At 51.5% G+C, this 12,351-nt stretch overlaps 1 protein-coding gene across 3 annotated transcripts in view; it reads right to left on the reverse strand.

Moving 5' to 3' along the window:
* Positions 1-473: 473 nt before the first annotated feature.
* The window catches only part of LOC133356014 (matrix metalloproteinase-16-like), a 45,658-nt gene continuing 33,780 nt past the window's right edge, over positions 474-12,351 (reverse strand). For all 3 annotated transcript variants that reach the window (XM_061573508.1, XM_061573507.1, XM_061573506.1), the window contains 3 exons: positions 11,516-11,666; positions 10,660-10,775; positions 474-7,673 (listed from right to left, as the gene is read on the reverse strand). In XM_061573508.1, the coding sequence (XP_061429492.1) occupies positions 7,333-7,673; positions 10,660-10,775; positions 11,516-11,666 (608 nt within the window). In that variant the 3' untranslated portion in view covers positions 474-7,332. The remainder of the gene's footprint in view (positions 7,674-10,659; positions 10,776-11,515; positions 11,667-12,351) is intronic.

Raw genomic sequence — 12,351 nt, forward strand, 5'->3', positions numbered from 1 at the left:
TTATTACTCCCAAGGCTGCTGCAGCTGCTGCTGCAGCTGCTGCAGCTGCTGCTGCAGCTGCTGCAGCTGCTGCAGCTGCTGCAGCTGCTGCAGCTGCTGCAGCTGCTGCAGCTGCTGCTGCAGCTGCTGCAGCTGCTGCAGCTGCTGCAGCTGCTGCAGCTGCTGCAGCTGCTGCAGCTGCTGCCGCTACCGCTGCCGCTGCTACTGCTGCTGCTGCCGCCGCTGCTGCTGCTACTGCTGCTGCTGCTACGTGGAAGATTCTCAAATGGATTTTGTTGTCGAGGCCGAGCGGCAGCTCCGCTCTCCCCGAGACGGCGAGTGTGCGTCTCACCGCAACGCGTCGCTCTCAAGCAATCAATCAACCAACCAACCCAACGCAGTCGTTGGCTGCGCACGTTGAATGTTGTACCGGGTCATCGCGTGTTGAACATTGAGCGGGGGTTTACATCGCTATAGCAACGTACGTGGCAGAGTTTAATTTCATAAAATAGAAAAAAAACAACAAGACATATGTACAGACGTAAGATTCAAATCACACGATGCCGTTCCACGTGTGCATTTGTAAACAAGACTGCACATGCTCGTCTCGAGTTACGCACACTCCGACTGCGATGCGGAGAGGAGAGGGAGCACGAGTCGCGTCGCTGCGGCCGCCGTCGGCCACTGAGACGCGGCCGCCGCCGCAGACGACACCACGAGGACGGCGTCCCGGGGCAGGGACGGGGAGCAGGGCATGGACAGAGAGGTGATGGTGATGATGATGATAATATTATGCTTATAACTACCGTCATCATTCCGCATTCATCCGAGCAAAAGGTTATTTCCTTACCGAACAGGGTTACGCCGTATTATTGAACAAATGAATACAGATATATCTGTCAATGCTTCCACTAAATATATCACTAAATATGATTAACTGTTAGCGACGCTTGGCTTGTGATGTTGCTGGGAGAACGCGTTCCACGTGTGTGTGCGCGTTCCCGGGCACCACACCTCCTCCTCTCTGCTTCGCCTCAACCACAGGAACCAGAGCTCGTGTTGGCTGCCGCGTCGGGAAATCGTGAACACATTCGTGATGATGTCCTCGGTGTTGATCTCACGTCAATGTACTGTATAAGTACAGCATACACATCATTATCCGTTAGCGAATATGAACATAATCGTATTCATCCGTGGTGAACATAACTCGTATTCGGGATCATTAGTCAGACCACGTGTATGATCAATTCGGTTGTGTTGCAATGAGTGCCAAGTTACAACAACAAAGATCCCCCGAATCGCCTTAACAGGCTGTATGAAGGAGCGAGTGCTGTTAGCGAGCACCTATGAAGTCGGGCACGGTACACGAGGGGGTGGGTGGCCAGCACCACGACCAGCCGCCTCTGTCTCCCGAGTGGCGATGTTGACACACCGCACCAAGTTACAACAAACCCACAACGTGCCAGCCCCGACGTCCGCTGCTGCTGCTGCGAGCGCTCGTGTGAGATGCGAACTGAAACATTCCATTGGTGCCAGCTGGAGACCACGAGGAGCATGCATCGTCGGTGTTGGCGTGGTGTTAACAACAATGCCTTCGATCAACACACGCGGCTGCCGCGCCTGCACGAGTGGGACGTGTGCCTGTACACACTCTCGAGATCTAATCGCGGGATGAGCTCTCACGCCGAGCTAATTGCCGGCTCGCAGATGCAATGCGCGGGAATACATTCGGGCAGTTCAGAGTGTAAGGTCCTCAGCTCTTAGCAGAGTGAATTAAGGAGATACATTCATACTAAAGGTTATGAATGTACTGACCGCCTCTCGCACATTGTAGGCTTCGCAACGTCATTGCGTAAAAGAGGTGCGAATGAAAACCAAACACCGTACCGCTGTTCAATTATCATGTAATGGTCGTTAGTTGTTGTTGTTTAAGACAGCATTGCACGGTTTGCGCTGTGCTCTGTAAATGCGAGTCCAGTGATGGTCCATTAGAGCCGAGACGAGCGAGCTAATCGAGGTCACCACTCTGTGCGCACCGCCGCTGAGTGACCCGGGGCCGGCAGCCCGGGGCTGGGCCACAGCCCCGGGCTGGGCCACAGCCCCGGGCTGGGCCACAGCCCCGGGCTGGGCCACAGCCCCGACGCCGGCGTCTCCCCTCGGGCACGAGGCGCGCCGCTCGACAGGCGGCGCCATCGGCGTCGTCGGCGTGGAGACGATAACCACCTCGATTAGCGGACAATACTGCCTCCTTCACAGATCTGTCCTTCCAGATAAACACATGCGAGTACATTTGACACATCCCATCAGCCCCACGGCCTTCTGGGAGTGCATCGCTTCAGCAGCATTGGCTCGACGCAAGTAAAAACCGTGGACCGGTTTCGGCATTCGCTGTCTGACCAGCAGATGTGGCCTTGCGAGAACCGATGCTGGTTAACTGCCAGATGCGGTGATAGACAAGGCCCCCTCTCGCTAGGATTTGTGAAAAACACGCAGCACAATCATTCTCCACATCATTCAACTCGTCGTGGAGAAGGAAGTGGAGAGCGAAGTGGAGAATAAAGTGATTGAATGAAGTAGAGAATTAAGTGGAGAATTACGCGATCGGCCAAAACACTGAGAGACCAGTTCCACAATTGCGTCTCGATGCGTGGCCCCACGGGATGAGTTTGAGCGTGAACTGAAACGTCGTCGTGGACAGACGCTGCGGAATCTCAGACGCGGCTCGAAAAGAGCAACTGAGTCTCAAAACAAGGGACGTCACACGACAACCACGGAATAAACACGCTACAAAAGTGCCTCGGCCCTAATTGATACAGCATTGATACACGATTGATTTATTGCATGCTCTTGTTCTTGTCCGTATTTCCCACGTGTGATTTACATTTTTGGCTTCAAATGAGACACGAGGAGGAAGACTGACGACACGTTGGGTCTGGATCACACGGGGATGTCGCCCGAGCCTTTGGCCAATATTCACGCCTCTGGCTTCGTCAGAACGAAGGCAAATTGGTTCTGTCGAGGATTCGATGATCACTGACAACAGCGTGACCCTGCGTTTCTGGGGCGAACGAGGAAGCTGACCTTGCCCTCGCTTGAGGACGTGACTCGGGATGAGCGCGCATCGCGAAACCCGAGCACGTCGGAAAAGGACGTCCACGGAAGTGAAATGGCCCACATCCGACTCCCCACGCCGACCGTTGCAAATCCGTACACGGTCAAGGCTGACGAATGCCCCTCGTTAAGGGACACCGTGTCGTGAAGGATCCCCATAGCGAGTGACGCCAAGTGCGCGTGGCATCAGAGGACTGAGGCTCTTCAATCAGCCGATGTCACTCGGCGGGCGATGGTGCAGATGGAAACTTAAATCGGCCCAATCAGGCGCGCTGTGGGCTCCTCGCGGTGCTCACCACAGGGGACGCTCTAAACGACAACAAGAACAACAACAGCAGCAGCAACAATAAGAGCCGCTTGAAGATGGCGTGAGGAAATCCCAATTCTCGTGACATTTCCATCGAACTGGGACCGGAATGGCTCTCGGGATGGAAGCGAGGGGCCGCGAGTTCTCGCCACCGGCGTCTGCAGGGCGCCGGTTGGCAGCCGCGGCGCTCGGGACCCCCTCGCTCGGTGGCTGCGTTCACAGCGAGGGGCCGACACCTGCGATGGACGCAGCACTATGGGCTGCGGTTGGTAACTTAGAAACAAATTGAGGTACAAACTGTATTTAATACGCTCCAAAGAAACAAAAGTTGATATAGCAAAAGAAAAAATAAATGTTACACACTTTAACCATTCCAAATGTAAAAAATATTTTAAAAATAGTTTTAAAAGTCCATTCAATGCAAACTAAAGAAAATTCACAAACTAAAAGTGGTGACAATTTAAAAATAGGTTGTAAACTTCGTATGTATTAATGATTAACACGAATGAACTACAAATCATAAGAATACTGTACTTTTGAAACAAATTAATAGTGCAAATTTAAAACAACTCAATTAACTGGAATCAATTCCAGACGAATAGCTGGAAGACATCTGCTAAAACACATAAACCGCTGCCTCCCTGTCTACAATACAGTCTGTGCACGTGGTCTATAGAGTGCTAGACCTACGTCATGCTCTGGGGTTAGCCGATTGTAAGTCAACATTAACGACTGCCCCTCGTTCCCCTGGTTCACTCGTTGGGAAGAGTGTGCTCTCTGTACAGCTTCCATTCCTTTACTTCACCGCGCAAGAGGCCACCGACAACAGCTGTCATTGCCCCCATCGCCAGTCTGTCTATGGGATGAACCCTGTTGAGATTCGGCAGATGAATAACCTCATTGTGACGTCAGTATCGCGGCCTTAGTGAACGTGCCAAGTCCCTCGTGTGAGGTCCGAGCTCTTGCCTCGTGCGGTCGGCGCGGCGCGACACGGTGGCGTGGTGGTGGCGTGGTGGTGTGGTGGTGGCGTGGTGGTGGTGGCGTGGTGGTGGCGTGGTGGTGGTGGTGTGGTGGTGGTGGCGTGGTGGTGGTGGCGTGGTGGTGGTGGCGTGGTGGTGTGGTGGTGGCGTGGTGGTGTGGTGGTGGCGTGGTGGTGGCGTGGTGGTGGTGGCGTGGTGGTGGCGTGGTGGTGGTGGCGTGGTGGTGGCGTGGTGGTGGCGTGGTGGTGGCGTGGTGGTGGCGTGGTGGTGGTGGCGTGGTGGTGGCGTGGTGGTGGTGGCGTGGTGGTGGTGGCGTGGTGGTGGTGGCGTGGTGGTGGTGGCGTGGTGGGGCGTCTCTGCACGAGCCAGGGAAGCCACCCGGGAGCCGCCGGGGTGCTCTCTCTCTCTTCATCTCACGGCGCCACGCGAGGGGCGAGCTGAGCGATACAAAACGTGTCCCTCGGATCCCGGATGTCACGAAATCCAGGGAATTCCACCTACAATTCCGTTCTATTCCAAACCACGTTACGTTGAAATGAAGGTCAAAACATAACGCGCGCGCTCGCTTTCCTATCGCTCTCGCAGATGTATTCCATGTTTGATCTAGAGATTCGCACCACTATTGAGTCCATCACATTCACACCGCCCCAGGTTAAAGAGAGGCGCGTGTGTCACGGGTAATCCACTCGTGGGCGCAGACGGTGACCATTGGCCAGGCTGCGGACAGTCGAGAAAAAACTAAAAAGCGGTCAACTCCGGTGAAAGCGCCGATCACCCCAAAGCGCGCCTCTGCCTTCGAGCGGGAGACACACGTCGCGGCTGTCGGCCTGCGCGAGACGCGAGCCACGCAGGCCACGCAGGCCACGCAGGCCACGCAGGACACGCAGGCCACGCAGGCCACGCAGGCCACGCAGGACACGCAGGCCACGCAGGCCACGCAGGACACGCAGGCCACGCAGGACACGCAGGCCACGCAGGACACGCAGGACACGGCGCGTCTCGCTGACTCTGCACGCGGCCATCCTTGGCGATGAACTTAACTGCAACGTTCTAAACCCCCTCGCTATTTCATTGTTTGCATAAAAAGCATTAAAATGTTAAAACCGATTCCTGAATTATTTTGATCGCAATTCAGCCGTCACTGCTTAATACTTTTTTTTCTCTTCTTTTTGTAAATAAGTTGGTGCGCGCGGCTTCAATGCCGTCGTCACCGTCACCGCTCAGTTGGCTCCAGTTAACCGTGATGTGGCACGGGGCACGCGCAGTTTAAAACGACGGGAGCCATCACCGCACTCATTTCTACGAACTTTGTTCTCACACCGTAAAGTGGAAACCCTCCGTCGTTTAGTTTTTCCCAAATAATTTCTGAAACTCGTGTTTGTCACAAAACGATTCGCTCCTTCGCTAAATAACCTGTGATTTGATACTGTCCTCAAACTCCCACTGGCAGATAAAATAAATAAAATGATTCAATAAAAAAAACTTCATGCACAAAAGAGCATTACTCTGTACAGTGATATCCCATGGCAGCCTGGACCCTGCCATGAAAACATTGAATTTCCAAAGCTGAATCAAGGTGCCCTCGTACCCATTCGAGAAGGGAGGCGACACGTTGACCTACTGTGGCTCGGGCTCCATCGCCGCCCATCCCATCGCGCATCGCCCCTCTCCTAGCGCAGGGCCTGCGTGGGTCGCTTATGGCCACACACATCACTCGTCGTCCGCTTGCGTGCATGCGGAGAGAGGAACTCGCCAACGCACACTGCAGAACCAGCGTGGTGAGTTATGGGAGACCTTCATCCAGCAGCGGATTGGCAAGGGGCTGTACAGCACTTTTGTGTTATTATTTTAACGAGCTGCTGTTACAGAGCAATGCCATTCGGCCCTTGTTGTTGTCGTTGCTGTTGTTGTTCACTACGGCATGGCCCTGTCACGTATCACTGTGCCTACATTGTGTTGGTGGTAGTGAAGACATTGGCCACTTAATGTTATCAACAGAGCACCGATAAAACCTTTGCTTTGTTCAAAATGGCAATCTCGGGGTCGTGTTCGTTTGGCATCGCTCCGGGGCTCCTTTGCGTTCTGCGCTCGTTTCCGTGTCAACGGCGTCTCACCCGGCGCATTCATCGGTAGTCAAGTGTCCGTTAGCCTGAAGGTGGATAACGATGAACCATTTACTGAAAGTGGATATTCTAGATTGTGTCTGGTTTTCGCTGCGTGGCAGCGTGATTCTGTGCATCTCGCATTACTGACATCGCGTGTGATCGCCGGTGGTTTACGCAGGTCTCAATATTGTCACGTTTATACAAATTTGTTAAACATCACCACAAAACGTGGAATCATAAGAGGGGACAATGTAAAAAATTGTAATAAAAATGAAATAGAGAACTTATTCAAGTAAATAAACATAAAATGTTTGAAACAGTTGGTCAAATAAACTTCCTACATCGCAAAATGTGAATTATATATATAAAATAACAATGAATAATATGCTATGCCTGGACATGTAACTGTAGTAAATTTAAGAAAATATAACTTTGTCGATTTTTGACGTGACAATTGCCGAGCCAAGGGCAGAAGATGAACACTGGGACCGCTGGGCCGGATCGGGACTCAACTGCTCCCCATGCAAGTCACCGCCACTCCGGGTCCCCCAAATGTTGACAAACCGCACTGACGCACAGCCCAACGTGTGACTGCTCGATGGAACTTAACAAGTCTTCCGGAAGCTTGTATCTTACACATTTCGTTTAACGAGGAAAAGAAACAAATGAGTCAGATTTTTTTCCAAGTTCTAAACAGAATGCTAACTAACGGTGGGCACAGGAGCCGTCCTACAAAGTTGTGCAAAATATGGGGAACCCCGTAGAGCTCTGCAAAGCGACATTCTCCATGGCGCGCACGGACTCCCTCGCGACACTGGACGGCGAGCCGGCCCCACGAGGCGCTGGCGCGTCACACCCACTCGGTCATGGAGTGCTTGTAGTGAGCCACGTGGCTCTGCACGCCTTTCTGCTTGAGCTGCAGCAGCGTGCAGGCCAGAGCCAGCACGCAGATGACGAAGATGCAGGGGATGACGATCGCGATCACGTTGATCGTGCTCGTGGACTCGTCCATCGTGCCCACAATGTCCACGTCGGCGTTGGAGTGGGGCATGCCCCCGGGGCGCAGGCGGTGGGTCGTGCCGTCGCAGCCCAGCCAGTCCCTCAGGATGGACTTGGGGTAGCCGGGCTCCACCGCCAGACGGTGGTTGTTGAATTTCCAGTAGTCCTTGCCCTTGTAGAAGTACGTGTAGGCTACGGGTATACAAGACACACGCGACGTGTCAGAACGTGACCACGGAAGTTGTTCGGCATCATTTAGCATGAATATTATTATTCAGATTTTTTACTCAGGAAAGCCTCACCGGGTCTCAACACCATTTTTCAGGAGGGTCCTTCCACCTTTCCAAGATATCTCACTTGGCCTTTCTCTAATTATTCGTATTAATGTTCTTGTTATCTACCCTGTTACTATCCATACTACATTAATGTCACTCATCTTGTGCCTATCATTAATTGCCCTGCTTTCACACCCATACAGGAGAACACACCTGTATCAGTAACACCGCAGTATTCTAATCTTATTTTTCAATGCACAAAACACAAATATAAGCAAAACAAAGACACAAGTACAAACATAATACACACAGCGCATGCGTACAGTTCCTTACGCTCCACACCTAATTACCCTGAGAGCCAAGGCCGCCATCAATCAGCTCAACACAAGAAGTACACATTGGTCTAAGTGCAGCGGAGATGGAATATAGATTCTGAGACATTTATAGATTGCACGTTTAATGGCCAAGTCACGTGACAAATCCAATCCGAGATAATGCCACCTCCACGATGGATGGAATCCCTGGCATGTATAAGGAAGTCTGGCCCCGTGTTTGGTTTGACGTGCGTTTAATAACGAGTGCATGACAAGAGATTGCACGGGAAAAAAGCACAAATCCGGTTATTCATTCATTCGTTATTACATTTGTAACACGTATGAATTGAACTTAAAAGGAAAATCAGAGGAGCGGGAAATTTTATTTGAGAGAAAGTCTAAATATTCTAACAAAAGATCGACTCTGACGATGACGTTGGGCGCAGCGATAGAGGAGGGAGTTAATTCTAGACGAGCGGAGTTGTGACAGAGTAAGCGACGTTCACTGCATCTGGTTCGGGGGACGGGGCTGGGTAAGGAGGAGGAGGGTGGGGGAGGAGTCACTCGGGGCAGATCGGAGGTTGCGAGGTGGAACATTCTGATGAGGCTCAATTGGCCGGTTGACCCCGAGCATTGAGCCAGAGCGTTGACTCAGAGCATGGCCCATAGCGTTGACTCAGAACGTGACCTAGAGTGTGACCCAGAGTGAGCCCTGCGCTTTGTAACAGAGGCCGGCGAGTCTGTGCAGGATGCGTTGTTGAATGGGAAGCCGGAGAGGGAGATTTGAGAAGCTCTCTGGTCGTGCCGAGTGTCGAGCACTGTGCGGGAGGACGCGATTTTGGAGCCACTTGAGATTTTGAGATAAATATGATTACGCTTCTTTGGGAACATCATCAGCTTGCTCTTCTGAACATATACAACGACTGGCACCTGCATGAAGTTTAATCTGTGAGCGAGTTCAACCAGAACCCGCGTCATTATAATGCACGTTAATAGGAGTGGAGTTACACTCCCCACGTGTGTTTGGAACAGCGTGGACAGAGTCGGAGTGCGGCCTGCTGGAAGGCTCCATTCCGTTGTTGTACGGTTCATACGGTAACCAGTAATGAATTAGACAACACGGTGGCCTACTGTTGCGAATGATGTTAGGGGATCTTTAATGTACACTGTGAGTGAAGTAGGCGGTGAGTTTCATGGTTAATGCACACCACCGCAGTACTAATTGGGTTGGCTGCTGGATTAGAACCGCGATCCTCTGCAACAAGCGGCGAACACGCCGCTAGCGCTGGTCCACAGGGCCGCTTGTCCCTGGTCATCGGGAGCGTTCGTGATGGTGGCGGTGCGGAGTCTGAGTCGACGCAACAGTCTCATCAGTCACAGCGTCTCACTACTCAAGCACGTGACAGGGCAGCACTCATCGCCACCAGCGGCCCCGAGCTAGTGGTGGAAGTTCCACATTCCGATGGCAGTGGCCACAGAGGTTAGCCTTTGTGGATTCCTCACGAAGTGTTTTATTTTATTAAAGACACGAGCCAGAGCAGTGTCAGCCACTGTGGCCACGCAACAACAGACGAGGAGGAGGAGGAGGAGCAGCAACACGACACGAACTCTCTCTGCTGAAGCCCTCTTGTCGTGGCTAGCAGACCTCAACATTGGCATATAGCTCACGAACAAATTGCTGCCTAGAGCAAGAATAACATTTTATCTCCGCAGCCAAATCCAAAAGTAGAATGTCACAAAAAATAAAATCCATGTATATCCGACATGCACATCACAGTCGTCAAACGCTCCTGTCATGTCATCATGGGCAGAGTTGAAAGCAAGAAATAGTTTTCAGGTGAAAACTAAAGAGTCAGTGGCCTGGATTCCTTGCACGATGCCTCGTGGCAATCTATCTGTTATATATACACATCACGGTTACTGAAACGTGCATTTGACGATAAGAAATCTCGGCATTTGACAATACACAAACATTTCTACACTTCAACTAATAAGAGGGGACCATCATGCAGTTCGTCAGAAGCTGCAATGCACAAGGCGTCGTGTGCACATTGCTGTGTGTCGTTTGAAACCCGTGGTTTTGCAGCCTGCATTGCTTTTTCTGTTGTGATGAAGGGTTTTCTCGTCATTTAGAGTTTTAATTCGAGTCTCAAGTTCACTTTGCATAACCAGGTGAGACCTCTCAAGAGGTCAAAATTAAAAGCGTGACCTGGGCCACCAACATTACAAAAGCAAACCAGATAAAGTACAGTAATTAAGCAAATATAAATCAAGACAAAAAAACAAACGTGTCACATCAACAATTTTACATATTGCACAAACATAAATTAATGTTCATGGTTTTCTTGTGGCCTGAGTCAGCATGGGCAGAATATATTTAGACTAATCACTGCACAATTCCAAAATTAAGTTACAGAAACATGATTGTACTAATATGTAAACAGGCAAGGGTACATGATGTCAAATGATCGCTTCACGATGAATGAACGCCATCACAGTGTCCGTGTAACACTTGTCTAGGCGTTTTGTGTTCACACATGACACCAATAATGCAATGGTGTGAAACGGCGCATTCGTGTTGCTACTCACCTCCTTCATTCCCAACAAAGGCACCCTTAGGGGCCTCTGGGATTCCCTTCCAAATGTTAATGGACTTGGGGTAGTCTATGTCGACAGTCCGCTTGTCTTCATTAAACCTCCAGTATCTGTTCACAAGCAGGCACATCCACCGGTCCCGTGTAACGCATCACGGCCAGACCACGAACAGTGACAGATTCGATTGCTCTCCTAAAAGGGATTGTGGTGGTGGTGAAGTCGCGCCACCCCAAGACGGACCGAGGCAGGGCTGAAAGAAGAAGGCGCCGGTCTTAGCGGGAAAGGTGCCGAGATGGGCCCAGTTAGCAAGGGGTGGGGCCTCATGCGTTAAGGGGCGGGGCATAGACAGGAAGAAGCGGGGCCTAAAGAGGAAGGAGGCGCAGCCTAAGAAGAGGAAGGGCCTGTGGCGGTTGGACTTGCCTGTTGATTTACGGCAATGGAAGTGCAGAATTAAACACATACAGCAGCAGGCAGCAGCAGCAGCACAGCTTTAGTGCTGCAGATACAGTCATGGGCTGACTGGTAATAAATATCCATTTGGAATTTAGAAGGCACAATCATTCACAGACGATTATAGACTGCCAGTAGGGAGCGATGTTGTTACATGAAACCCAAATTTGTCAAATTTTTTAAAAATTACCTTCAAGTCACTCAATTAGGTATTAAAGATAGCAGCAATCCTCACGTGTTAGTCGCCGATGTATATATAAGCCTCGAAATCCAATTAAGGAATGGCCATCACCACGTCTGCCAGCAGCAACCTGCTGGACGATAGACGTGGGCGACTCCACGAGCCGCCGCACACACCGGGGCCTCGCACGACAGCGCAATGGACCGCTCCTCCTCCTACCGGTCTCCCTTGAAGAAGAACGTCTTGCTGGTGGGGTCCCACCAGAGGACGGTGTCGATGCGGTCCTGCGGCAGCCCCTTGCCCAGCTCCGAGAGCGTGCGCGGGTAGCCGGGCTCCGGCCCAGCCTCGTTAAACACCCAGAACTTGTTGCCTGCAGCGGCACGGGGCGCACAGTTGGAGACCGGCGCCGAGCCAAGATTATTGGTGTCTATATTTTTATCACCGTTGCTCTCATTACACACCTGGTTTTAATAATAGGGCACGTGCGATCACAGCCCGGGGGTATGCGAACGAGTACCAAGTCTGGAATATATAAACTTAACCAAACTATTTGTATTTTACCAAGTAAGGCCCACTGCGTGAAATAGCTCTTTTTCAGAAGCGATCTGGCCACAAACGATAGTTGAACGATATGGCTTATTACGTGGAAATTTCTTGGAGTCAAAAAATCTAAACGATTCTAAATGTGGAGGGAAAAACCGGAGGACCCGGAAAAAAAATCCAAGCGAGGATTTGGAGAACACACAAACTCAAATATACAACAGGCGTCAGGGTCGGAATCAAACCAACGACCTCATGTACACCAGGCGAGGTAGTTAACATCTCGCCACCGTGGCGCCCCCGGCAATAACACCAGGTGCTAGAGAAGTCACCAGCCGGAATAATCCAGACTCAACCTGGGTTATTCCCGCTGGAGAGGCCACACGGAGCTGAGCAGTTCTGTTACGAGGATGACCTCAGCTCAAGGCCATTGGCAGTGGCGGCGGTGATCGGAGATCGCAGGGAGGGAACGTGCAACCTAGGGGAGCAATAACGAACATTCCTTACGCGAAACA

This window comes from Lethenteron reissneri, chromosome 52 (genome assembly GCF_015708825.2).
Source record: "Lethenteron reissneri isolate LAM-NWPU_2019-01 chromosome 52, ASM1570882v1, whole genome shotgun sequence".
Classification (NCBI taxonomy): domain Eukaryota; kingdom Metazoa; phylum Chordata; class Hyperoartia; order Petromyzontiformes; family Petromyzontidae; genus Lethenteron; species Lethenteron reissneri.